General features: G+C 33.7%; 1 protein-coding gene across 1 annotated transcript; it reads right to left on the reverse strand.

Moving 5' to 3' along the window:
* Positions 1-2,800: 2,800 nt before the first annotated feature.
* LOC148200367 (FH protein interacting protein FIP2-like) lies at positions 2,801-20,119 on the reverse strand. The gene is made up of 11 exons (XM_088112304.1): positions 19,960-20,119; positions 19,727-19,836; positions 18,856-18,990; positions 14,725-14,880; positions 14,516-14,599; positions 13,818-13,864; positions 13,665-13,738; positions 7,595-7,653; positions 4,901-4,960; positions 3,858-3,938; positions 2,801-3,202 (listed from the first exon to the last, which is right to left on the reverse strand). Exons 1-11 carry the CDS (start codon positions 20,006-20,008, stop codon positions 3,149-3,151), a joined length of 909 nt encoding a protein of 302 aa, XP_087968430.1. The 5' UTR covers positions 20,009-20,119; the 3' UTR covers positions 2,801-3,148.
* Between the last annotated feature and the right edge of the window lie 7,457 nt (positions 20,120-27,576).

Genomic DNA, 27,576 nt, shown 5'->3' on the forward strand with positions numbered 1-27,576 from the left:
AAAAGTTTAAAAAATAACAAAGTTTCCTTAGGCATGTAAATCACTATCCTTAAGGACTTATTCATTGTGTTGTCAAATGTAGGTTTTTGACTGACGCAAGGAAGACGTTAATCAAATATTAGTATTGACTTTTGTTCATTTGTGTTAGTTTTCTAGGGATATTGGTGAGAGTTTTTTAGTGTTAGAATCGGTTAAACTAATTTTAAAGTAATGTAAATATTTTTCAAAAAGAAAAAAGTGGAAAGTGTAATATTATTTTTACATTTCATTTTATATTACGTAAAATGTGTATATCTTTTAAACTAATGCTAACTTAGAAATGGTGTTTGCTTAGTCAACTCTTAGTGCATGCTAACTTTCTGATAAAGAAAAAAAAAATGTTAGTAATAGATTGGAATTGATAAAGTCCATTTAATGTGGAATACTAGTACCTTTAATTCAATTTGTGTCATCAAAGTGGTACTAAATTAAATAAAGTTTAAAATAAAACGCATTAGTGTAGGTTCCAAATATTAATTAACACAAGTTCCAAATACCTTCAAGAAAGTAGTTGTTGTGAAGAGTGTGAAGCTCACTCTTGTAAATCTTGATATCCAGTACTCGTTTTATCTGAAAATTAATGAAGGCAACACATGAAAAAAAAAACCAAATGAAATAAAATTGATAAAGTTAAAATTATTTTTGAAAATTTAAAAGGTAATAATAACTAGGATTTAAACGTAGATTTTTTATTTTTTGAGCTTCAATCTATATTGAATCTTTCTAAAACTGATCAATTATACGCCATAGAAATGGTTTGATATATCATTAAATCAAATTACACAAAAAAATATATAATTAAAAGTATGATAAGAGAAAAATTAACTTGAAGATCAAAGAAAAGTAACGAGATATTAAGTTAGTTAAATTGTTGAGAGATACTCAATTATTTCAAAAGAAACAAAAAATTTCAAATAATAGAAAAATTAAGAATTAGGGAAAATAAATAATGTGAAATTAGAAAATATAACTACAAGACCTCAATAGAATATTAAAATTAATACAATTGTAGATATATTTCACATTTCACTAAAATAAAATATCTCATTGCTAACTTCAATCAACAAAATGTAAAAAAGAAAAATGTAATTAAAGGTATCTTTAGAGAAAAAGTGACTTGAAGATTTATAAATACTTGTTACATACGAAATATGTCAAAATATTGAAAAATAATAAAATTCCTCAGTTGTTCGGGACTTGGGGTCTGTGTACAATATGGTGTACACGATTAAATGAACTGTCAACCGATAGGGTACGACTGATCGAGGCAGACAGCAGTTAAAGATAGTTAAAGACTAATGAATAGTATAACGATCATTAATGGACGATTAGCTGGTACATTAACGGTCAATAATGATCAATTAATAGGTTTGATTATCATAAATTCTATAAATATAAGTTTGATATAGAGGTAAAGATATTTTTGAACATAATTCAATTCATTAAGACCTTCTTGAAAAACAAATCTGACTTGAGTGTTAGAGTGTCTTCTGCAGGTCAAACACCGATCGGATACATAGCAAGTTAGGACAGGACGACCATCCATCGACCCTACGTAATCGAAACACATATTAATCTGTTGAGGATTGCATTTAAGGAAAGAATATTGGATTTTTAATTAAGATTTATAATTAAAAAAATATTTTAATTAAGATTTGTTATAATTTAGTTTATTAAATATACTTTAGGAGTTATAAAAAATGGTAACTCATTTTAATATTGAATTCTTAATTAGAATTTATACTTTAAGAAAGTAATTTAATTAAGATTTGTTATAATTTAGTTGATAGTTTATGAGATAAAAAAATAGGTTTTTATTAAATTATTCAGAAAACCTAAAATTGATTTTTTGTAACTAACTTAGAATATATGATTTATTTATATACGTCAAAGGAAGTTTAAGATGTAACAACTTAGACCCTCTCTTTTGTATTTTTCTATTGGTAAACTCATAACCCGTATGTGTCCCATAACATTATGGATTTAGCCTATGTTTCTCTCTTACCTATATTCGAAGTGAATTTATATCACATGTTATGAAAGATGAAAAGAACACTACAAATAACATTTTTTGCAACTAAATCTTTGAAGTATTAAAAGTTAACTTTTATTTATTTTGAGAAAAAAAAAAGTTAATATCTTTAAAAATTCAATGCATTCCCTGTCAGATCATTCATGAATTTGAAAAAAGAACTGAAAAAATTTAGAGAACATAATAATATATAATTTAATAATATGAGAAGTATTTTATATGATGAGACTATCGTTTGAGAGTATTCAATCGGTTTAATGTAACATATAATATTTTGAACGGTAAAGAAAGTTTTAAATAGTTTAGCAAATTCATTTGTGAAAGATAGACTTAAAAGAATAAAAATTAACAAACAAATTGTAAGCAATAATGCTATGATTTAAATATGTATTTATTTCAAAAATATAATCCGATGCTACATTTAATCTCTAGAAAATTCCTTTCCTCTAACATGTTTTGTTCTAATCTATGTAGTATGTAAATAATTTTCCTTTTGTTGCTATAAAATATTTTTCAAAATGATATATCAAAAAGAAAAACAAATTAAAAACAGTTTTTTAAAGACCAAAGACAATATAGAAGTATATTTCAAAGATCAACAATATATTTGAGTTCAAATTTATTCCTCCTTTACTCTGCAAAAGTATTCTCATTTTATTGTAAAATACAATAATCTCTGATAACGTAATCCAATCGAAAAAATTACCCAAAAAGGAAACTTATCAGTCATACAAGACAATCATGATTCATAAATACGAACTTCTTATCAGCCATGCGCTGTACACAACATAGTTCACATAACAAATTAGTAATATTCTTGGTACATAAGAAAAGCCAAAAAACCAGAATCAACACAAAATATGAACAAGAACAACATAAACAACTTTATCTCACAATATCAGCCGCATGTTATTGTTGGAGATCAGCAGACCCAACTAAAATATCACTTTACCAGAAGCACTTATACTTACGCTCTCATACACGAGATAACTTTCAAATTCCCAAGTTCAGTCATCTAGTACTGACATTTTATAGCCATATTACAAATTCCAATTTTTTTAATTTCCGGCACAAATATTATCTGATTACTCCAACAGTATTGGCACCATCAAGCCTCGCACCTTCCAAGTGCTGAGTGACATAAAAAGGAACGAAGAAATGTGTTAGTTTATCCCACATAACAGAAAAATATACTCGCCATAATTTTCCACCCATTCTAAATACAGGGAGCCAACAAAAGAAGCATTAAAACAATGGGAATTTGAAAACCTCAAATCTGATCTCGCATGGCATTTATTCCGTTGCCTAACGTTTGTCATTTTGGATTCAGTTATTAGTTTTATATTGGAAACAACAGATCATATAGAATTTTTTCGTGATCTGTGATTCAGTTTCCTGTACTTAGTAAATAAACTCTGGTTCAGCCATGTGTCCACTGATCAACAAGAATGGTTAGTGTGGAACACACTTGAATAACATAGCAGCAAACCAGCTTGAACTGAATGCTTGTGCTCAGTTCAGTTCCATTCCAACTACATTTTCAAAATCAATTGTCTACATTGTAAAGACATCCATCAATTATTGGCAACAGCAGCACAGCATAATATACCACAAACATTCCCCACTCCCATTCATATCACTGGACTTGACATTAAATTTTCAAACGACCAATGCCAGGCCATAACACATGAATTAGTTAATGGAAAATATTGATTAGCCAATCTATAATATCATAATTAGTAAAGAAACTCATAAGAACTATGAAAAATACAACTAAAATACATACCGTATATCGAAGATTAAGATGACTAAGATAAGCTCGTTGAAGGTTTGCACCCTTCAAGTTGGCGTTGTTCAGTTTTGCCCCCTAAGAAAAATAGGGAATTGATTTCAAAGTAGGCCAAAATAAGATTAAAATTTTATTTCACCCAGCCATAAACTTAATTGAAAAGAGAAAATGAAAAGAAAATCAGTAGTAAATTAAACTGACAAATTTATAGGAAGCAAGGTATCAAATTTAGGAAATAACTAAACTGGTATTGATGTTTATACCTGATCAGAGGGATACAAGAAAATCCAACAGAAACAAAATGACTATGCACGGAGATAATCTGCTTACAATTCACACTTTTAATCCATGGTGAGGTTTCTCAAAGTTTTGTGGGTTAAGTTATCTCATTAATAGTATATCATCTTCGGCCTTAGATAACGAAATTCCTCTTTCTATTTTGTTCGAATATTTTAACTTATTTGTCACCTGGGTGTAGCGTTTTCAGGTTTTCTCTTTGTATCTTTGACATTGGAGCCCTTACAACATACATGAATTAGTTAGGATATGAATCAATCCTTTAGGCATTCTTTCTCGTATTTCATTCTCAAGTCTTATGTTAAGCGATAAAGTGGTGGAGATATTTAAATTTAAAAAGAAAATGTACTTTTATTGAACATAAGGGTCTATGTTAGGCCCGTAAGTCATGTTTTCAGTGGTTGTGTCATGAGTGAGGAAACTTATACAAAAATCATAAAGTGGAGGCCAAAAGGGGGTGAGAGAAAATGGGAATATATGGAGAGCTTAACCAAATGAAAGGGGGATTATTCTCAGTCTGCGTGATGATTTTTTAGTATTGATAAGAAACTAAAAGGCATTTATTTGGACCTTAGACAAGTCCATCATTAGTATAGGCTCATACCCTCTAGATTAGCTTTGGTTAGGCTACACTCATGTTTTTGAAAAAATAGTGGATAAATTACCTATACCTTTTCTTTTTATGGTATGTAAAACATCTTTGACCCTATTATACATGCTCATACAGTTCCAGTGCATTTTACCTTCAAGTTAGCTCCTTCCAAAACGGCTCCCTCTAGATTGGCATTGGTAAGATCTGCATTCTGATAAGTTAAAAAGACATTCATTAATAATTATCACATACTTTTAATCAAGACACGACATTAAGGCTACTTTTCTCAAGATTCGAGATACAACCCATCTCTAAAAATCAAAATTATCCATGTTTTAAAATATATTATAACGAAAACTACCATTTGCCACTCCAACTTGACAACTAAAGAGAGTACTTACAGAATAAATTTCACCACAATTAAGCTTAGTCCATCACTAACTTGATTTATAAAAATTTCCTTTTTTTTTTCAAAACTCAGAAATCCTAAAGATTCCTCATCTAAATTAGCCATCACTGAATACAATTGTCTATGTGAGTATAAATAATAATTCATACATTTTGACTTTTGGGCATGCATGACAATATTAGGATATAAAGTTACAGATTCATTCCAATCCATAGTTTCTACAAAATACGATGAATGTTTTCATAAATGCCCTACAAATTTTTTTCATAAATGCCCTTCTGATTTTGAAGAGAGAAATAGAGGGAATGAAAATAGAAAATAAACAAAGTGAAAAAAGAAAAAAGGAAATAGTAAGAATTAAAATAGAATATTTAGTTGTTGGTTCATGGTGAATCTTTTCTATCAAAGTTGGTTTTGATGGCACTATTGATCAAATCAAAACTCGCTTGATAGTCAAAGGTTACACTCATATATTCAAATTAGACTAGGTGAAACCTTCTCTACGTTGCTAAGACAGCTTCTGTCCAATCATTCCTTGCCATGGCAGGTTGGGCTATATATCAGTCAAATGTCAAGAATGTCTTCCTTCACGACGATTTGTTGGAAGAAATTTATATGAAGCAACCTCTTGGTTTTGTTGTCTAGGAGGAGTCATCTGAATCCAAAAATCTTTATATGATATCAAGCAATGTCCTAACACATGGTTTGGTAGACTATGTGAAACGGTCCAACAACTTGTTATGATTAATGTGAGGCTGATCATTCGGTGTTATATTGTCAAACAACCATTGGATGTACCCACTTAGTAGTGCATGTTGATGACATTGTTCTTATATGTAGTGATCATCATGGTGTTAGAGATTCAGGTAAGAAATCTAACTCACTCACACTCTTACGCTCACAGAAACAAACACCACATAGTATGGGATGAATAATGGGTGTGTATTCACAAGAAAGAAACAAGAATACAGAATAGTCCAGAAGCTTAACCTCCTTCACCAGGTGCTATGACCGGTCAACAAATCAACAAATGTCTAACCACCTAACTGATACAACAAAGAGGTCCTTATATAGGCCTCTTTCCCAAACCAACTTAACTGACTAGCAGTTAAGTCCTCTGTTTTCCCTTTCTTCTCTCATAGACCCTCCATTCTCTAACATGGTGTCTTACAGATAAAACAACACTTGTGTCATCAATTTCAAACAAAAGACATTGGCAAAGTCATATTTCTTACGTATTCAACTAGCACAGTCTAACAATAAAATTGTCCTTTCTCAAAGGAAGTATGCATTGGATGCTTCATAGGAAATTGGACTAATGAATTCCAAGCTCATTGACTTACCATAGATCCAACTTATACCTAGTCCAGGGGAGCCACTTCCTGGTCCTAAATAATATAGAAAACTAGTTGGAAAATTAAACTATCTCACAATTACTTGTCCGGACATTTCCATTGTACGAGTTTCTAAATTCTTCATGTACAAAACATTGGAATGCAATTATTCACATTCTAGTGTATATTAGGCCCCTAGAAAAGGTTTGTTATATGGTCACAATAATCATACTCGTGGGTTATTTAGATGTCAATTGGACTTGTTCTCCTGAGGAGATCCCTTCCAAATAGTGTCATTATTGGGGACAATTAGATATCCTGGAAAAGAAAGAATAAGACTGTAGTAGCAAGATCCAACACAAGCAAAATATAAGTTACGGTATTTGCCACTTGTGAGCTTGTTTGGCTCAAATAGTTGCTTAAAGAATTGAGATTCCGGGGGTTCACACAAACAACTCTTATCTATGATAACCAAGCTACCCTAGATATTTCATCAAACCCAATATTTCACCAAAGGACTAAATATATTGAGGTAGACTGTCACTTTATCCGAGAAAGATTGCATTTGAAGACATCACCACTCAATTTGTTTGATGATAAAAAAAACACTCAATTTGTTAACTCTAATTATCAGTTAGCATATATCTTCACTAAATAATTGTGGGTCCTAAAATTTACTATATTTGTAACAAGTTTTGTTCATATGATTTATATGTACTAGCTTGAGGGGAGTATCAAATGTAACTATATATATATATATATATATATATATATATATATGCCTTGGCCCATTCTTTGTATCTTCTTTGCCTTTGAGATACTTATATACATACATGCTCCTCTGTTGTATTAGGCACAGATTATTTTTGTCACTTCACAATATATCTCAACAAAGTTGTTCCTCTTCTAGATAAAAGAACAAAACAAAACACACAAGGAATATGTTTATTATTTTAAAAAAAAGATATACTCAGATGAACCTCACGTATAACTTACAAGTTACAATGATCGGCCCAAAATATAAAAGCTTTATAGAAAGAAGAATTTAGATGACAAACAAATTAATAATTGATTAGACAAGTAAAAATTAAAGTTGGTGAACCTGTAGATGTGCTGTACGCAAATCTGCACCACATAAGCTAGAATCTACTAAGCAAGCATCTGCAAAATAGAAGTTTCAAACAAACTTCAGTTCCAAGTATATTGTTTGATATATCAATGCAGGCAAATGCATTTTGCAATTCTGATTACGTTTGTGTAACCAAGAGCATAAAGTAATCCAAATTGAAATATGGTGAAGCGTAAAAAATATAAAGCAATATATGTTGGAAAGTCACCTAAATTGTGTTACACCTAACTCACTTTATTGGAAGCCTTGTTGGAGGATGCCATAATTGCAGCCTTAGGTGGTGGCTTAGTTCCACATCGACTGGAGATATAACTTAAGTAGAGTTTATAAAGTTTGACAGTTCTTACCTTCTAAGTTGATTTTATGGGATTTTGTTTGATTCTTAACCTAAATTATACAAAGATATCAGAGTTTATCTTTGATTTATTTTTGGCCACCTACATTTGCTATTCTCTTGGTGGATAGGTGTGAGGGAGAGTATTGAAAACTATTTTAATTGCAACAACCTAGCCCACCTTAATTGATGCTTCCATGATTGTAGCCTCAAGGACAGTGGTAGCTTAGTCCCATATTGACTAAAGATACAACTTAAACAAAGATTATAAAATAGTTTTGGCAGGATTGATTCAGGCTTTGATGCGAGCATTAAATGAAGATAATGAGCTAGAACACGCCATACCTAGAAGATTTACAATAAGTATGTCAAGACAAGAAGTTCTAAATCAACAAAATATTTCTCTTTCTTTCTTATTTTGTATTTGATAGACTAATAATTTGTAAGGTTTTATTTCTTTTGAAGTGTAATTAGTAATTAGGTGTAGATAGGCCTTTTCAAACCCAAATATCTGGCATAAATTTTTTATAACACTTAAAGGGAAAGAAAGGAAAAGAAGACGACAATCAAGATGAAAAGGAAAAGACGAGCTTAATTCCCCTTCCTTTGGTTCTCATATTTATAATGACATTGGTAGTTTAGATAGAACAAATGATAAGGAAGAGAAAAGAATAAGAAAGACCATATTTAGAGTCCTAGATACAGCACACAACGATTGTTTCTTGTTTTTCCTAGAAATAATATTTCCTCTAATGAAAACACATTTTGTTTTTGGAGAGCTTTTGTCCATAAGAGAACCTATCCAATCAGCATCAAAATACCCAAAAATTTGAGTATTCCCAGTAATAGAGAGTTGAAAATAAGACTGATTTATTATTCTCAATCATGAAAAATACATTCTAATACTCTCTATTTATAATAATCTAATTATCCTAAAAAGGGAAATAGGGAACTAGGAAAGTAAAATAAAATAAAAGATTATATATCTATTCCTCTAATTAGGAAGATTCTAAAGATATTATATCAAATTACAACACTCCCCCTCAAGCTGGATCATACAAGATTGTATGAACCAAGCTTGGAATAGACAAACTCAATCAGAGATAATGTCAATAAACCAAATTGCACACACAAACAAATGTATCCCAAGAGACTCCTCAGCATCATATGGAGAATAATGGACAACAATGGACAACCGTGAACTTGCACCATGAAACTTCAACTTGGACAGCAATGAACAAGAGAGAACTAGTACCATGAAACTGACAACAATGAACAAGAGAGATTTCCATTAACAATGGATGATGACTTGCAGTAGCAAACTGTAAGAATGGATGAAGGTCTGTAGTGGTGAATCGCAACAAACTGCAGGGACTAGACTGCCATCAATAGTGGCGAACAGCAACAAAGCTTCAAGAACTTGATTTTCATGAGTAACATATGGGAGGCCTTCAAAGGCTAACCGTCACAACCCTGTAGGGACTTAACCACCCTAAACAGCAACAAACTTTCAGGGACTTCACTGCCCTGAGTAGCAACAAACCTTTAGGGACTTAATTGCCCTGAACATAAGGGAGGCCTTTAGGAAACAACTGTCCTGCAGAGGCTAACAGCAACAGACCTGCAGGGACTACACTACCCTGCAGCGGATGGAACTTTCTCCTCCTCACGACTGAACGGCAGAACGTGAAGGTGGAAGAACTGGTGAGAACTGATCCGTACGAGGGACAAATCTGAATACCATAACTTCGGAAGAGTCAACTCAGCAGGCGGTCTCAAAGAACAACTCTCAGTGAGCTATTATAACAAACCATTGGCAGAAACCAAAAACACCAAAGATTGGGACTTATGATGGCATCAAAAGGCCAAAGACAGGTTGGAAATCCAAAGTTTTCTGCTGGACTACTCCTAAATGACGATACTTAACAATGTATCACAAGAAGTACGGGCTAAACTCTAGCCCAAGAAGAAAGTTCTCTGCAGGGGCTGAAAAATATTTCCCCCCACGGCAAACAGCGAGAACGACGGCTAGTGTACTTCACGAGGCACTCTTAATCTTGACCAAAGAAAATGCGGTAGCTTATTGAGGCAGCAACGACAAACTGCAAAGGTTACAACAACTGACGGCGACTGACTGCGCCGACGGCTGACTGCGCCGACTGTGGTAGCAGCGGAACGAAGCATTGTTGCTTGAGAAACAGAAACGAAGTTTGAACCCATTGGTGATAGGGGGAGGAAAGGTCCTGGTCATGAAACGTGTGGGCAAACCCATTGGTGGAGGTAGAGAACCCTTCATAATGGAGACGAAAGAAGATGATGGAAACGGGTCTTGGTCACAGGTGTTAGTGCATTCGGCGGCACAAGCGGTAGAGATGACGATAAGAAGGACCAATCAGTGCCGCACAATAAAGGGAAGAAGAACCCATTGGTGGTGACAGAAACCATAATGCAGTAACTAGATGCACCAAACCAGAACACAAAAACGAGAGGGAGGTTTGGCAATGTGGAAGCGTGCGGCGAGAAGACGGAGATATTGTGAAGACAACGAAGATGACAACAATGGCTGCTATGGAGGGTCAGAACAGAGAGAGGAAGCTCCGGCGAGACGACCGGCAGCGGCGCGATTTGATGCCAACGCCGAGAAGGCGGCTCGTGACAAACACGCACCCGAGACCAGCTAAAGAAAGGCGGCGCGTGGAGGCGCGTTGAGCAGAGTTTGGTCCTGACTCTGGCGAGGTTGGCCGTCGCTCAAGGAGGCGGTCCAAATCCACTGGTCATCGAACGAAAGTGCAACTGTGGCCGGCGGCAGACGGTGGCTAGCGCTGGTCGACGGCGGAGAGCAGTGGTGCACAACGAAGAGAACAACGGTGCACAACGGAGAGAACAGCGGTGCACAATGGAGAGAACAACAAACAAGAACTCTGTAAATGATTGAAAGCCAGTGAAGATGCCAACTATTGGGCATTAGAGGAGAGACCCATTCTGGGCCAAAGTCTGAACAAGCTTGTTGGTGGAAACACAATGCACATGGGAGCCAATGAGAATGCGGGCATCGTTTAAACCAGTTTCAGCTACTGTCTAAAAGGGAATGGGTTCGAATCCCATTCCAGATTATGGAAGCACAGCTTTGTGTAGCTGTAATCAGGAAGACAGACGTGTTGGCAATGCTGGAGAAATGTCAGACCAAGCACTACAAGCCTGATCTAAAAGCTTAGCTGGGGCAATTGAAGCCCAATGAAGCAAAATTTATAAGAATGCACTGCAGGAAACAAAGGGCTTTTGGTGGGAGTAGGTGGAATATAAAGACTGCAGCTTTTATAAGAAAGTTAGCCATCTTGTACACACGAAAACTGATAGCTACAAGGGAAACATTTATGTTAGAAGAAATAAAAGAAGAAATAAAAGGGACAGACAATTAACTATCTATGTGTAGGTTTTATTGTGTCAGACTATTATAAAAGTTTTTTTAGGAGGTGGTTTTTGGCAGTTTTTCATTGTTTTTGTAAATTCTGAAAAAGAATAGGAGTGAAGAGTTTGGTTCTCTCAAATAACCAGAAGTTGTATGTGTTTGGTTTTTCCCACATTGGAGGAAACTTGGTGTACAGTTAGAATAAAGATCTGCAGTTTCTAAAGCTTATTTCGTTAGAGGTCTGAATACCTATCATTTGTATACAAAACCTCTTTCCTAGTGAAGTGGGGGCACATTGAAGGTTATGGTCAACACAAGAATGGAGGCAAGATAGGATGGGTTGGCGAAGATCGTCCAAGACCAAGAACATGAGAATAACCGATGGTTCCAACAGTTAGAAGAGATGATTCAAGAACTGAGGGGGTGGTTGAACGATTGGCATCGTTTGATCAGCATAGAGAGGCCCAAGATTTTGTTGCCAGGGGAGGACATGACGACAGCCGACATCATGAAGGAGGAGGATCTTTTGGGGTTTTTGCCAAATGGAGGAAGTTGGACATTCTTGTGTTTATAGGAGACGAAGCTTATAGCTAGACCAATAGGCTGGAGCAGTATTTCCGTTTGAAGGAAGTCTGTGAGGAGGAGAGAATGCAGGCTGTGATGGTTGCTTTGGAAGGGAAAGCTTTGAATTGGTTTCAATGGTAAACCTGCAATTCGCATCCTACATGGGAAGCCTTCAAAGATGCAGTGGTTCGAAGGTTTCAGCCAACAATGTTGCAAAACCCGTTCGAAATATTGATTAGGCTACGCCAAACTAGACAAGTAGGGGAATATATAGAATAACTTGAACAATATGCGGGGTTCATGAAAGGAATGCAACAAGATTATATGGTGGGCATCTTCTTGAATGGGCTGAAGGAAGAAATAAACGCAGAGGTCAAACTATACGACCCAAAGAATCTTGTTGAGTTAATGATGAAGGCTCAAATGGTGGAAGAAAAGGTTAGAGTCATCACCACGGGGTAATCTCTCACTATGTAGCTTCAAAGTAACACCTACAGACAATTGCCACCTACTCGCAGTTACTCAAATGATAGGAGAAATTCAGTGGGTTATACCAACTCTAACAGAGAAAGTGGAGAGAACAATGGTTGTATGAGCACCATTAATAGTTCTCCTAATGGGACTCAATAAGCATGGCCACTGTTTAGAAAATTGTCCTAAAAAGAATTGCAAGATAAAAAAGGGCTTATGCTTCAGGTGTGATGAGAAGTTTGGGCCTAATCATACCTGTAAAAATAAACAGCTCCATATGTTGCTTATTTCAGAAGAGGAAATTCAGGAGTTAGGGGAATATGTTGTATATATTCATAAAGAATTTCCAGACTTTCACCTTGAGGATAAGGTGCATCTTCGTGGAGGGGGTGTTGATAGGTTTGATACAGTTTACAAAATAAGGAAAAAAGAAGGTAGTTAATACAGTTGAAAACACCTACCCATTGAAAACAACTGGGAAGCTACTCCTGCCATCAATACAAAGTTTACTGCTTTTCACCTTGAGGACAAGGTGGAACTTCATGGAGGGATATTGATAGGTTCAAGGGAAACGTTTATGTTAGAAGAAATAAAAGGGATAGACAGTTATAACTATAATTGTCTGTGTAAGTTTTGTAGTGTTAGACTATTATTAAAGTCTCTTTAGGAGGTGGTTTTTGGCAGGTTTGTAAATTTTGAAAAGAATAGAAGGAGTGCAGAGTTTGGTTCTCTCGAATACCCAGAAGTTGTATGTGCTTGGTTTTTCCCACATTGGAGGAAACCTGGTGTACTGTTAGAATAAAGATCTACAGTTTCTAAAGCTTATTTTGTTATAGGTCTAAATACCTATCAACAACAATATGCTAGGTATAAAAAATAGGGAATTACATATTACCACAAATTGCACTGTGGGGTATCTTGGAATCAATTCGTATAGGATTTAAGTTAACTTGATGAATAGAAAAGAAGTATCAAAATTTGTCATTGCAAATTAAAATCATGAAAGGAAACTCTACTACAAAGCTATAAGATTAGTGATACTCTATGACATGACAGTTATTAATGAAAGTTGGGGACATAATATGGTTCTGACGATATTGTGATGTTTTGATATAGCCCCATGGGTTGATCAATGTAGCCCACTCCACATAGTGCAAAAAGGCTTGGTTGTGTTGTTGTGTGTATTGGTAGTAACACTCGTATTGGTTTCAGATGTGAGAATTGATAAATACTACAAAGTACATGAAAATAAAATACTTCAACACCTTGTAGATTTGCACTCTGAAGGCATGCACCAGCTAATAAAGCACCACGAAGGTTTGCCCCAGTAAATTCACATCTTCCCTAGGCAAGAATAAGAAATTTAGAGGCCTGCAAGTATGTGTACAATTGAATGTAGAGTTTTCCGAGTAACTTACTCACGCAAAGTTGCATTGTGAAAAATGGAGGCCTCGGCATCAACATCCTATGAAATTAAATACACACAGGAAATATTTATTGTTAGATATTTTGCATTTTATGTTAATTAGGCAAACATGACTTTTGACATTGTTTGATATTGGTAGATATTGTTGATATTGGTTTTTAACAATATCTTCTATTTACCATATTTATGTTTGGTTGCCATATATACTTGTATCATTTTTCATTATAAATATATTACCCTAAGCATGTTTTAGACACAAGGGAAATTAATCATATACCTAGTTTTACTATATTTAATATTTTAAATTAAAATTAAATTTATATGCTGAAGTAATTAATAATATAGCCAAAATATACATTTTTCTAACTAAACAATATAAGCATGTAGTGTCACAAGTTTTAAAAAGTTATCAAAAAAATATTGTGGTGATAATGATAGCAAAACAATTTTTTGCCCAATGTTGTACTGTACATCATTTATATCATTTATATTGCGAAGTTAAATATGGGTATTATTGGTTTAGTCATTTAAAGTGGGATTTTATTGTCCTCAAGCAAACCAAAGAAAACTTTAGAAGTCAATGAAAAGGGATTTTATTTCAGATCTAATATGCAATGTCCAAATAGGCCGGATCTACTTTCTAAATTAATAATACCCAAGTATTGTGATTCTGGATAGAACCATACTTACTCGAAACTTTGCACATTGAAGGTTTGTACGTGAAAAGAACACATTTTTAAGACAAGCATAGCTGAAATCCACATATGATAAATCCTGAAAATTCATAATAATATGACAAAGATAGTATCAAGATACCAGACATATTATCCAGAAACAACAACTACTTTATAAGTAAACTAAGATACTGCTAAAAAACATTTCTAGGTCCAAGAAATTACCAGTTTAGAGAGGTCAAGTCCAGAAAGATTAACCCCTCGAAACCTTACTTTCTCAGATTGTATACACTTGATGATGTCTGTACGTGTCAACTCTGTATGGAACTCATCAACTTCCTTCTTTTCATTGAGGACAGCATGTATTCCATCTATAAGCCCCTGAGGTTTACCAAGTGATCACAGGTTATAGGGTTTTAAAAAGGTCTGAAGTTTCAGTTCCTTTTCCATTTCGTAAAGTAATTGTGAGTAATCTAGGCAGAAGGAATATGACAGATTTCAAGTTTGACATATAGAAACACACACACTCTCTTAAACAATATAAGGAAATAAAGAATTATTTCATTTGTTTCAATTAATGAAATAAGTGTTGAATATGACAGATTTCAAGTTTGACATATAGAATCACACACACACTCTTAAAGAATATAAGGAAATAAAGAATTGTTTCATTTGTTTCAATTACAGAAATAAGTGTTGATCTTATATAATCAGAAATATTGCTATAATTATAAGAATAATGAGTTGATCCCACACAATTGGGAATATCTACATTGTATATGTATTATTAGGAACTTTATTATTTATTTCTGTATCATAGATTCGTTATCAGATGATGATAAATTTTCTCAATTTATTATATTGATTCCTTTATCTCGATATAATTAAAGCATTCGTAATATCTGAAAAATGTATTGTTTCAGCTTAATGTTTCTGTCTTCCCTACAGTTTAACATGGTATATAAAGCCCTTTTCAAAATATTGTTGGTGCCAATAGACCCACCATCTCTTGGGCATTTTTTATTTTGTGAATCTTTCCTCCCAGGTATGCTGTCACTGTTCCAATGCCCTCTCCTTAAGTTTTTTTATTTGCTTTTTCTCCTCAAACATTCCAAAAAAAATGTATTCCAATACCACATCAACCTCTAAAACAAATTCTCTCATCTTTTCTATCCATGTTAGTATTGAGAAGATGGACGAGTCTAATAACTCACTCCAACCTATTTCCCATCTTCATGAGACGTGTAGGCATGTGCTCTATATACCAATGACCCATAACATTTCTACGGTGTGTCAAAATCTCTTAACACTTGTTGCTACAAAACATTGAGGGTTCTATGTCTACTTATTTTGGGTGGCTTCATGTTGTTTATATGATTTTAATGAGCTCCTTCCACCATCTGCAAATGTGAAGAAGGAACTTGAGAAGTACATTACGTTCTTTTAGAACTTGGGCCTATACAGTTTGCCATGAGTATGTTGTACCCATGATCAGATTTTGGGATCACTAGTGAATCTTACTATCTCCTTGATATCATCTACACTCCTCTAAATTTCCTAAGAGATAAACATCAATACACAAATTTCATCTGCAGGAGAAAACACTACCTTTACATGAAAGAGTAATAATTAAAGATGCTATTGCACCAGTAATTCTAAAAATTGTCCAAAATGTGAACATTGCCATCTCTACAATTAGTAGGTGTTGAAAGCTGCATGGGCAACCCCCTCATCCACACAATATTTGCCAGGCATCAATTACTGAATCACCAAAATGATCCATCTCCAACAACATTTGAAGACTTTATCAAATGGTGTGTGACACTCTAATCCGTAAGTAGCATTGCTGCGATGACACACACTGGTAATCCATCTACTTGTCTCTCTCAATCTCCCTTTCTTGTTCCCTAGGTTATTAACTCATGCAACTAATTACATATCTAGTGATCGTTCTTCTTTTCTCCTTTTTTACTAATGTTGTCAATTTGCCTTTAAGAACTATTATTAGTGGTTCACAAAAACGAGCTTGCAGCTTTGGTAGTACCCAACCCCTCTTATCCCCTACTGTTTCACCCTTTGTTACGTCCCTAATTTTTCCCTTTCAAATTATTGTCTATGACCCCATTGACCCAATCCCATGATATTATCCTCACACTCAATAAAAGTATTGTTATATTATCCTCAAATGTGAGTCATTCTATACTATCTCCATCCAATACCATTGGAATGTACATCAACAATATCTCCAATGATGATTCCTGCACAATTAGGACATATCGGGCTAACAAAATTGGAGAAGATGGTGTCAAGTTTAAAACATGTTCAATTATTGATCTTTTCTTCAGTCTTAACAAATGAGTTTTGCCTTCTTTTTCTTTTGTTCAATATGATATTTGGGGTCCTTCTTGTACTACTACCTGTTTTGGTTTTAAATATTTTGTTACCTATATTGATGATTATTCTAGATGCACTTGGATTTGGTTAATGAAGAATTGATCAAAAATGTTTTGTATATAACAAACATTTTCTAATAAATAAAAAATCAATTTGGTATACCCATGTGTTTTTGGTAGGGACAATGCTCATGAATATTTGTCTAACCAATTTCGTTAGTTTATAACATCCAATGATAACTTTCATCAAACAACATGTCCTGTAGTCCTTAACAAACTGGAGTGGCGAAAGAAAAAATCAAACATCTTATTAGACTACCCAAAAGCTTTTTCTACGTAGTCATCTTCCTCACCATTTTTGGGGATACTACCCTTACGACATGTCATGTCATTAATTGGATGCCATCATCTGTTCTTAATGATCACGTACCCCACTCTACCATTTTTCCTCATTCCCCTTTATATAGTCTTCCTTTACGTGCTTTTGGTACCACATGTTGTGTACACAACCTCACACCTAGTCCAATAAACTTACTCCCCAATCATTCAAATGTGTTTTGGTACCACATGTTGTTTACATCCCAACTTAGTTGATTCTTTAAGAAGATCAAGTACATATTTACTTTTGAAGATAAAAGTCCCCTTTTCAGAATAAGCAACCAATATTCCAAGAAAATACTCAAGTTCTCCTAACTCCTTCATATCAAATTAGACCGCCAACTTTTCCTTTATAGTCAATTTCTCTATTTCGGCATCTCGTACAAAATCATACAATGGAAAATCCACAACCAAGGGACCCACCACAAGAGCCATTAGCTAGAAGAATAAATGAAGGTTGGGCCTCTACTGAAGATAGCACACCCATGAATCTATTTACATGGACCACCTCTTAATGAGCTTGAAGATTGGACCAACCCATTTATAGAATAGGAATACACTGAGTTCACACAACAATTTGGTGGCCAAGGTGGCACACTTTATATCAAACAGATTTTGGTTTATACATAAAGCTACTAGTCTTAAAGTCCCTGCTCTCAATAATGCAATCTTTGCTTTAATCTGACCTTAATTGAGGATTTTTTTTACGAACACCTAATCAAGGATTAAGAAGAAAAGATCATTCCAGCATTTTCTACTGTATGATTAAGAAAAACAAAAAATGCGAAACTAGATTGGTTTGGATGCAATACTAATGGGGAGCTAAAGGTTCTCGAGGTATATCTAGTTTTGGGAGTACCTTTAGAGATCATCATACTTCCATTGTGTGTGATTTCTTTTAATATCTTGGTCTTGATAGTGCCTTATATGCAGAGGTGATGGGTATGATTCTTGAGATGGAAATTGCTATCTACAGAGGTTGGAATACCTCTAGATTGAGTGCGATTCTCAACTTCTTATTCAGGCTTCGTCCATTACTTCTATTATGTTTTGGAATATTTGTAGTATATTGATGAATCGTTTTGTAAACAGTAATATTATGTATATTCACCTTTCAAATATTTTTAAAGAAGGTAATCAATGTGTTGATAAACTTGTTGAGTTTGGAACTAGTCCTCACGGTTATACTTTGTGGGTAATGTTGTTAGCTTCATTTGTTCTGAGATTTTCAAGGATAGATTTGATTTACCCTTTTATAAGGTTAGAAAATAGTGGATCAGGCAGGTCTGTCCACTATCTTATTTTGTATTTTCCTCTTTTTTTAATATTATGTGGTGCCACATATAAATGATGTTCTTTGTGGTGCCAACATAATTGGGATAACAAACAGTACAGTGATGCCTTAACCCTCTCACTTTTATAACAAAAACTTGGCATGGTTTTAAATTCACAATTACAATCAGAATATTGCAATTTCAAAGCACAAATGTAATTCAAAACCAAGTCGCCTAAAAGGGTATAAATTTCAACTTCAAAAGCAAAAATTGATAGCAATCACATTCCAATAAAACATAATAGTGCTTACAAGTAGCTGATAGTACTCAGCCTCCCTTAACAATTCCGAGTACTGATATTCTTCAAGAGTAGGCACCACACCATCCCTTAACCAATTGAGAATGTGCCGAAAGTGTTTACCATCCCTATCAACAAACACATATCCCTGCATCCATCGCCAGTTACAAATTCAATCCATAACTAAGATAAGATACACAATTAGACAAACATGAAGAATTTTAATTTTAACAGTGATAGAGCATGTATGTATGGGGAACCTTTCTTCTTGAATTCAGATGTATTTTATGAAAAAAAAAAAAAAAAAGTTGTATTCGTAAATAAACTGGATAAATTGTGTTTATAGAATAAACTGGATGTTTGGAACTTCAGCTGTAATTTAGTAAAAACCCTGCTTTTCCAAAACAATTAAGTTGATTTTGTGAATTGGAAAAGTTAGTAGTTTACGATTATTTTCTAACAGTTTTCATATTTTCAGCTTCGTTCATATGAATACTATTTTTCATAAATAAAAGATGATGTTTTTGTTGCATCCAAACGAAACTATTTATGTTAAAATAACATTTCAGCATCCAAACAAAAAGCATGTTCTGATAATATTCAGTTGTAATAATAATCGATTACACGGATAACGGACACCCTCAAGGTGAAACGCCTTGGGTCTTTAAATCATAGCCAAAATAGATTTAAATCACTACATGTTGAAATACGGTAGATTCAATCACTGATCCTGTATTCCATTTGAACTTCTCCAAGGACAAAACCCACCGCATTTCGACACCAAACCAATCAATTTTAATACGTATGGACTAAAACCAATCTTAACCAAATATTAAGAACCTTAAACACATTCTAACTTAATAATAACAACAAATTGCAATTGCCTTGTCAGAATCTTGGCACAGAGTGTGGCGGCCACTAAACATGGCGGCAAGCATTGAATCGGGCTCGCGCTGTGTGAGAGTGTCGGTGGTGGTGCAGAATTTCTTGCCTCCTGCGAATATAATCAATGAAGGGAGACAGAGTGAGAAAATAGCGTCGTGTTAGAGAGAAATGAAGGAAAACAGAAGGTGAGAAAATGGCGTTGTGTTAAGAGACCAAGGAAAAGAGGGTTTACCGATGTTGAGGCGAATGACGGAGGATAAATCGGATTGGAGGTTCTTCATTGTAGCGAAGTGAAGCGCAAAGAGAGAGCAACAGCCACTTTAGTGTATTTGGAATTGGGATGGAAGGGCATGATTAGAGACCATGTTGGTCACAGACACAAGACAAAAAGTCAGGATATTTTTTATGTTTTTACTACTAATCGTCAAAATTTATTAAGAGACGTAGAAAAGATAAATCAAAAATGAATGATAGGGTGATTATAAATTATTTTTATTTTCTGTTTTTCTCTTGGGAAACAAAGACCGTGACTTTATTTTTTTTATTTTCAAGTTTAAATTTATTTCCTGTTTTAATTTTTAAGGTTATATATTTATTATGATAATAAAAAATATCGTTTTTTATAATTATTAAAAAAAATAAGATATAAAAAAAATAATTTAATAAGTTTATTCTTATAAGTTATTAATTAAATTTTAAAAATAATTATATAAATTAAAGAATAAAATAATAATATAATTTATATTAATAAAAAATCAAAAACAACAAGTGATGTTAGAAAATAATTATAAAAAAATTACAAAAATCATTTTTAATATATATATATATATATATATATATATATATATATATATATATATATTGTGAGTCCCTAGAAAATTTTAATTTATAATAATTGTGAAATTCCAGAAAATGGTATTTTAGAAGTGGTGGTAGTCTAAACATAGTGAGACTCGATTATTTTAATATTAAACGGTTTTATTATAAATAGTTTTGTTATAAACGAGTTTCATTAGTTTAAAACGTATCATCTCTCTATAAACTACTTTTTTAGAGTTCTCTACCATTTCTCTAACATTTATCACTCTTGGATCATCTGTTCGACGATCAAGAAGTGCATAGGTGATCCTTGCGACAAGGACAATAATCTCTATTGATCAATTTCTTGTTTTGAGCTGATTTTTGTAGAGTTTCCTTACAACATAAGCTTCGGTTGAGGTTTTTGTGAGTTGCGCTATTGATCAGAGGTAAGGGAAGTTAGATTATTGCTTTAATTAGTAGTTTGACATGTAAGTGTGATGAATTCTTTGTGTTGGTGCTGATTTAATTGACTTTAGGTTTTAAGTGTATTGAGTTGCATGAAAATTTGACTACTTGATTGTGACATTGTGCAATGGTGGTTATGAACTGAATTGAATGATGTATAATTTATAATTGATCATACTAGATACAAGTAATCGGTTATGAGAGTGATTAGATAGAGATTTAAGTGAATTATCTTGTTTTAAGTCAACTTGGGGGAATTGAGGTAGTGAAAATGAGAACTAAGAGTTAAGGGCTTAATTGGTTTGTTGGGATAGTTTGGGTAGGTCAAATGTGACTTGTTTGAGTCACCAAAATGGTCAAAAACATGTTCAAAGTGGTAGATTGTGATTTGAGTCCCTAAGTTGATGAATTTGATGTTATAGAGTAGGAATTGATTCCTAAACACTTTAGATTGATAGTATGAAGGTTTAGAATCACTTAGTCAAGTTTAATTAGGTGTATAATACAATCTAGGAGTGTTAGAAGTTGAGAAAATTAGTTAGAATTGGTAAATGGTGTCTAAGTTGTATAATTTTGCAGAATTTCTTTTTGCAGATTATGCAGACTCGCTGAGCGAATGGTTTCGGACAACGAGTCCTTATAGCGAGATGCTTTCTACATATGCATTCACACAGCGAGTTTGTGCGTTGTGCGAATGGTTGTAGAGAGTTGCTCTCTGCCTAATGATTCGCTTAGCGAATCTAGGCGCTGTGCGATTGGGGGTGGTTTGGGATCACTGCCAGTTTAATTTGAATAGTGAAAGGTGGCGCATAGCGAGTGTTTAGGGGGTCTGGACCACTATCTAGACTTTCACATAGCGATTTGGGGCGTTATGCGAAGGGGTTGAGGTCTGGTACTACTAGAAGTTTATTCGCACGACGAGATTAGGTCGTTGTGCGAGAAACCTTTGGTTTCACTATACTAGAGGGTGTTCTGAGCGAATGGTTCAGGTTTTAGTTTACTCTTTAATCCTTGGTGCTAGTTTGATTTAAGTGAAGTTTTTGAGATCCATTAGGAAGCATGTATGAATGTGTATTAAGTTATATGATTGATCATGAACTGAGTTATGTTACAAATGAAAGTATGTGGTTTCAAAGCATGGTTGATGGACGTAATTCCATGATCCTCACGGAGAGGTTACATGGTGGTGCCCTGTGTAAGTTTAGAATGATTGCAAGAAGCTCAGTCTTGGGGGTTATCCTGAAACTCCAATGGTCTTTCACTCTCACGTATAGAAGATTGATCCATGTCGTGAGGAGTAGCAGGAGGTCTTAGTCTTGGGGGCTTCCAGTATGTCTCAAGGCCCGAAACAGACTAACCTTGTGAGTGTAGTAGGGTGAAACCCATTGACACTGACTTTTGTTAACCCTCAGCAAGTGTAACCGAATTGTATCAAGTAATAATAAATGGTAAGACCAAGTATCGTTTCCCAAAGGACTCATGACCTAAACAATTATGTGATTTGTTTATTAAATAAGACTTGTAAAACGAATTCTTGTAGTTTGAATGCAAATGCCGAAAAGTAAATATGAATGCATGTATTGATCAATTGGATCAAAAGAAACAAAACGTGATTGAAATATATGATGATGATGTTGTTGGGGGTTTTCAATTCATCTTATCCACTCTCATGTATTCAAGAATTCATCTTCTTCATTAATGTTAATGTCACTTTCTAATTTACATTAAACCCAATGTCTTGGTGAAGAAAGCCTACTCCTAATCACTAGTTTACAATGTATTGTCTCTCTAGCAATTATTCATGCATTACATTCGCACAGAAGCTTAAAGGCAACCAATCATCTTATTCCTATGTCTAGGCAATATTACTATTGGGAGAATTTCTTCATGTCTAGATTCATCTATATGTGTCCATACCAATAAAATCAATGATCATGCAATTGAATGAGTTAAACAAAGCATGCATAGAGTATAGAAGAAAAACCCTAACAATTAATGAAAGAAAGCATATGAATTAAAGAACCAATTCAATACATGAGAGTTTCAAAGGATTACATTGATTCCCTAACAACAATGAAGGTTTAGTTCACCATAATCATGGTGAAACTAGATGAAAAACAATGAAAGAATGAAAGATAGAACCCTAGAATTTGAAGAGTAGAGCTTGAGCATCCAAAATCCTCCTCCAAGGGGTGAAGAAAGTGTGATTTTTCTTCGTTCTGCCAAAAGATACTCACCCTAGGTCGACTACAACCTTATATAGACTCTTAAAGATTACAAAAAAGTGGCCAAAGGCCTATTAAAATGCCGCTCAGAGGTAATTTCCGCTCAGCACTAAGCGCGATTCTTCAGTTTGACGCTCAGTTGCAGTTTTGCCCCTCAGCGGTGACTACGGGTCTTCAGAGTGCCGCTCAGCGGTAATTTCCACTGCGCGGTACTTGCGGCTCTTCTTTTATGCACTTTTTCTTCCTTTTCTGACTCCAACTTATGGCTACTTCACTTCTTCCATTCAATTCATCTTAAAACCTACAAAAACAAGAGAAATCAAGCATAAAACCCATCCAACTCTCTTATTTCCAAAACATAAGAAAAAGCATGATTCCAAGCTAGTTTCTAAGTCATAAAGGTTGTTTTTGATGTCAAATTTAAGTATAAAAATAATAGTTTTTCAACTGTTATCAGCTTTGCAAAGCAGTAGAGGCCACCACGAGTGCATGACCTGCCATAGCTCGACAATCATTCTAGGTCGTGACAGTCGGTTTAGGTCTTTGCATGTTAAGATGTTTGGATTGGATTAAATTAGACATGATTATTATATGAAATGCTTTAAACTTATGATGTATTGTTTTCTATTTAGCTTACCCTTGCTTTTCTGTTTCTGTCTTTGTATGTTGTTTCTCTATTGCGATGATCACATAATGGTGTGAGCTTAGAGATTCACCTTTTTAGTTGTTCCAGCTAGAGATGGGGGAAGAAAAAGATAAGATGTTTGGTAAATCTACAAAAGTCGATTTCTTCTTTGAGCGAGGTTTGTTGTTTCTAGTGGTTCTTTTAGTATCTATGTAACGTGTCATTTTTTGTAGTATTATACTATAAAAATGGGATGTTACTGAAAATGATGAGTTAATTTAAATTATAATTTTTGAGATAAGTAAAATAACAAGTTTTACCGTTTATTTGGTTAAAGTAATTGGGTAAGATATGAAAGGGATTAGATTCAACTTTTATCTCAAAGATCATTAGGGTTTTTATTAGTAATGAAGTTTTGAAGTACTATAATAGGACAAAAGGAAAAAAATAGTAAGCTTTTAAGAATTAAGAGCAATACCAAACTAGTGAAATATCAAGGCTTAGAGTTTAAGTAATAATTTAAGTAGTGTTTTTGTTTCATTTCTTGCTTGTGTTTATGTTGGTGTTTTAAAGAGAACTAATCTTGCTTATTTTCGTATTATGGGGTTATGGTTGATTATATTTATACATAGGGTTTTTATTAATAATGAAGTTTTGAAGTATCATATATTGTTTAGGTATCATTGAGGAGTCTATAGGGCAAAAGGAAAAATAGTAAGCTTTTAAGAATTAAGAGCAATAACAGATAATTAAGATCAACAACAGACTAATGAAATATCAAGGGTTAGAGTTGAAGTAATAATTTAAGTAAGAGAAGCTAAGTGATTTTGTTTCTTTTCTTGTTTGTGCTTACGTTGGTGTTGTAAAGAAAACTAATCTTGTTTTTTTTCGTATGTATAGGATTATGATTGATTATATTTGTACATTTAATTATGTGTGATGGGTTGTTTTATTTGTTAGATGTATGATTTAAGTTGAGAGATTATATAAAGTTTTAGATAACCAAAAGTATGATGGAATAGGTTTTAAATTATAAGATATGCATTTTGGAGTGTTTTTGGTTTATGCATTTTCACTAGGTGCCAGTGTGGCAGTGGATACACTATCACGAAATTGTGAAGTGCTATAGAGTGGGTGTTGAGCATAAGTATTGCAAGTGTAGGGCGTTGGGCTCCACTTTGTTTTCCTATTTCAAGCTCTCAATAAAATTGTGATTTATGCTTTGTTGTTAATAGTTAGATCTGAAATTTTGACAAATGTTTTCTAGCATTTAGTTATTCACTTTAATCATTAGGATAAACTATTGGATACTTATGGTTAGAGAAAATAGTTACGCATAGTTGTTATATTTTAGTTTTCTTTTTTTTAGTTTTTTAAACTTGAAGAGCATTTAAAGTATCGGTTAGTTGTAAGATACTTTTTGGTTTGACTTTGGAATAAAAAAGTTTATTGATAATTTGTTATTGTTTAATTCAAATGGATTGTGATGGGTGAAAATTGAGTTTAAGAGTAATGATGATTTTAAAAGAATTTTATGTTGGAAAATTAAAGATTTGAGTTAAAGTATGTTTAAGGTATAAACTTATGGTTTTAAGTACGATTAATGTGTAAAATAAGTTGAACAGATTTCGTTTAAACAAAAGGATATTGTCAATGTTATTCGACTATTTTAATGATGGATTGTTGAGTTCTTATCGTAAGATATGACATGATTAATATAACACCACCCCAAATTGGGATGCACTTTTACGAGTGAAAATTTAAAATTTTTAAAATCATAATATCATTGCGGAAATTCAAAATCGATAAGTCTTTACAATTCAAGAAAAATAAACCAAAATTCTAATTTAATTACAAAATAAAATAATTTATTTAAACAATCATAAATTTCTGAACTCTCTCAATCCACTCATCGAGATATACAAAGTTCGAACTAACACTATGATCATCTACTCCCGTATAAAAACGATCACTACAGGTGAAAACCACAACCACAACATACAAGGGTGAACTAACAACAAGTCATATAAACATACATATGTATTAAACATCTACATGGAATAAGATTTCTGAATAGTACATATCTTCATACACCTACGCATATCTTCACATGACATCACATACATCACCTTAAAACAAATCATTAACAACCACAATATCAACAATCAAAGTCATCAACATATAACCTTACAATTATTTCGTCAAAGTTAGTCAACCATAATGCATACCTAATCTGTCTGATATCATTCACTATATATATTGAATCACTATCGGATTACTCGCATATACCCATAAGGTCAAGTGTTACCTCCTACCATTCTCTTAAAGAGCTTCATCGGGCTGGTACACTTTACCAAATCGTTAGACAATGACATTTCCCACCACTCTCTGGAAGGCTTCACTAAAAAGTACACCAATTCCCACCACTTTCTTAGAGCTTCACCGGGCAAGTTTACACTTCTCACCACTCTCTTAGAGCTTCACTAGGCAAGTATACGCTTTCCACCACCCACTTGGAGCTTCACCGGACAAGTATACATCTTCTACCACTCTATTCTTAGAGAGCTTCATCGAGCCAGTAATCACTCCCCACCACTATATTCCTGGAGAGCTTCATCGGAAAAGTACTAGTGTTACTCCCACCACTCTTATAGGAGCTTCACCGGGCACCACAAACATAAACTCAATCCCACAAGACTTAAACATTATCATACTCACACAACCACGCAACAAAGCCATGCATATCACACAACAATGGGCAATAATAACCAACCAAAATCATAAGTCAAATAACAATAACAATCATCATAGAATACTCAATTGTACTTCATTGAATATTTAATGAAATCCTATAAGTTAACTTAGAGGAAAACTTGACACAATTATAACAAGTGAACTAGTATAAATTTTTTTTTGTGTATTGTAGCTTATCTCACAAGTGATTCAAGAAAGCAATCTCGTGTCTCAAAAGTCTTCAATAAGCACCATCATCCTTAGAGAATTACCTCCTACCAAACTCCTTGAGAATGAGTTTAAGTTGGTGGTATAAACAGTCTTAACAAAATATCGTTTGGAAAATAAACACAACCAACTTACAAGTATAACTCATATTATTATTAGAACTATAGTCACAAAAAGAGTTACAAAAACACTATTCAACCCCACTTCTAGTGTTTTTCCGCAACTTCACCTTCTAACACAAGCAACAAACACATATTGGAAGTCTTCAACAAGTAGGCTTGTAAATTATCTTTTGTTTCCTTTTCCAGCTGTTATTTTTTGTCTTAGCTTGTCTTTTTTGAGTCTTTATTCTATATTTAGCCTGCTTTGTTCCTAATGTCCACTTTTGATTTATATAAGATGGAGTAGGTGGATGCGTGTAATAGACAATATGCATAAAGTAAAATAGATATGCATGCAGTTGATATGTCTTTTCACGTATCACTTATGTTGTTTTTAAACGTTGAACATTTAATGGCATTTAATGATTGTTCACAAAAACAAAGTTTTTTTTTTGTGTTTTCTACCGTCCACATATGATTTGACTTATTAAGCTTTGCACTAATATACCAAGCAGTTGATAAAAATTTCATCGTTGGATGAAGTAAATCGTTTGTCACATGCTATCGTCTAGTCTATATAAATGGTTTAGATTTTTCTTTATTTTATTTAGCGAGTGCGTTTAGCAAGATGTTTTCTGTCACAAGATTTTGGAATATCATTTAAGGCTTTT

Source organism: Vigna umbellata, chromosome 4, assembly GCF_029865625.1.
Source record: "Vigna umbellata cultivar VRB3 chromosome 4, Vumbellata_1.0, whole genome shotgun sequence".
In the NCBI taxonomy this organism is placed as follows: Eukaryota; Viridiplantae; Streptophyta; class Magnoliopsida; order Fabales; family Fabaceae; genus Vigna; species Vigna umbellata.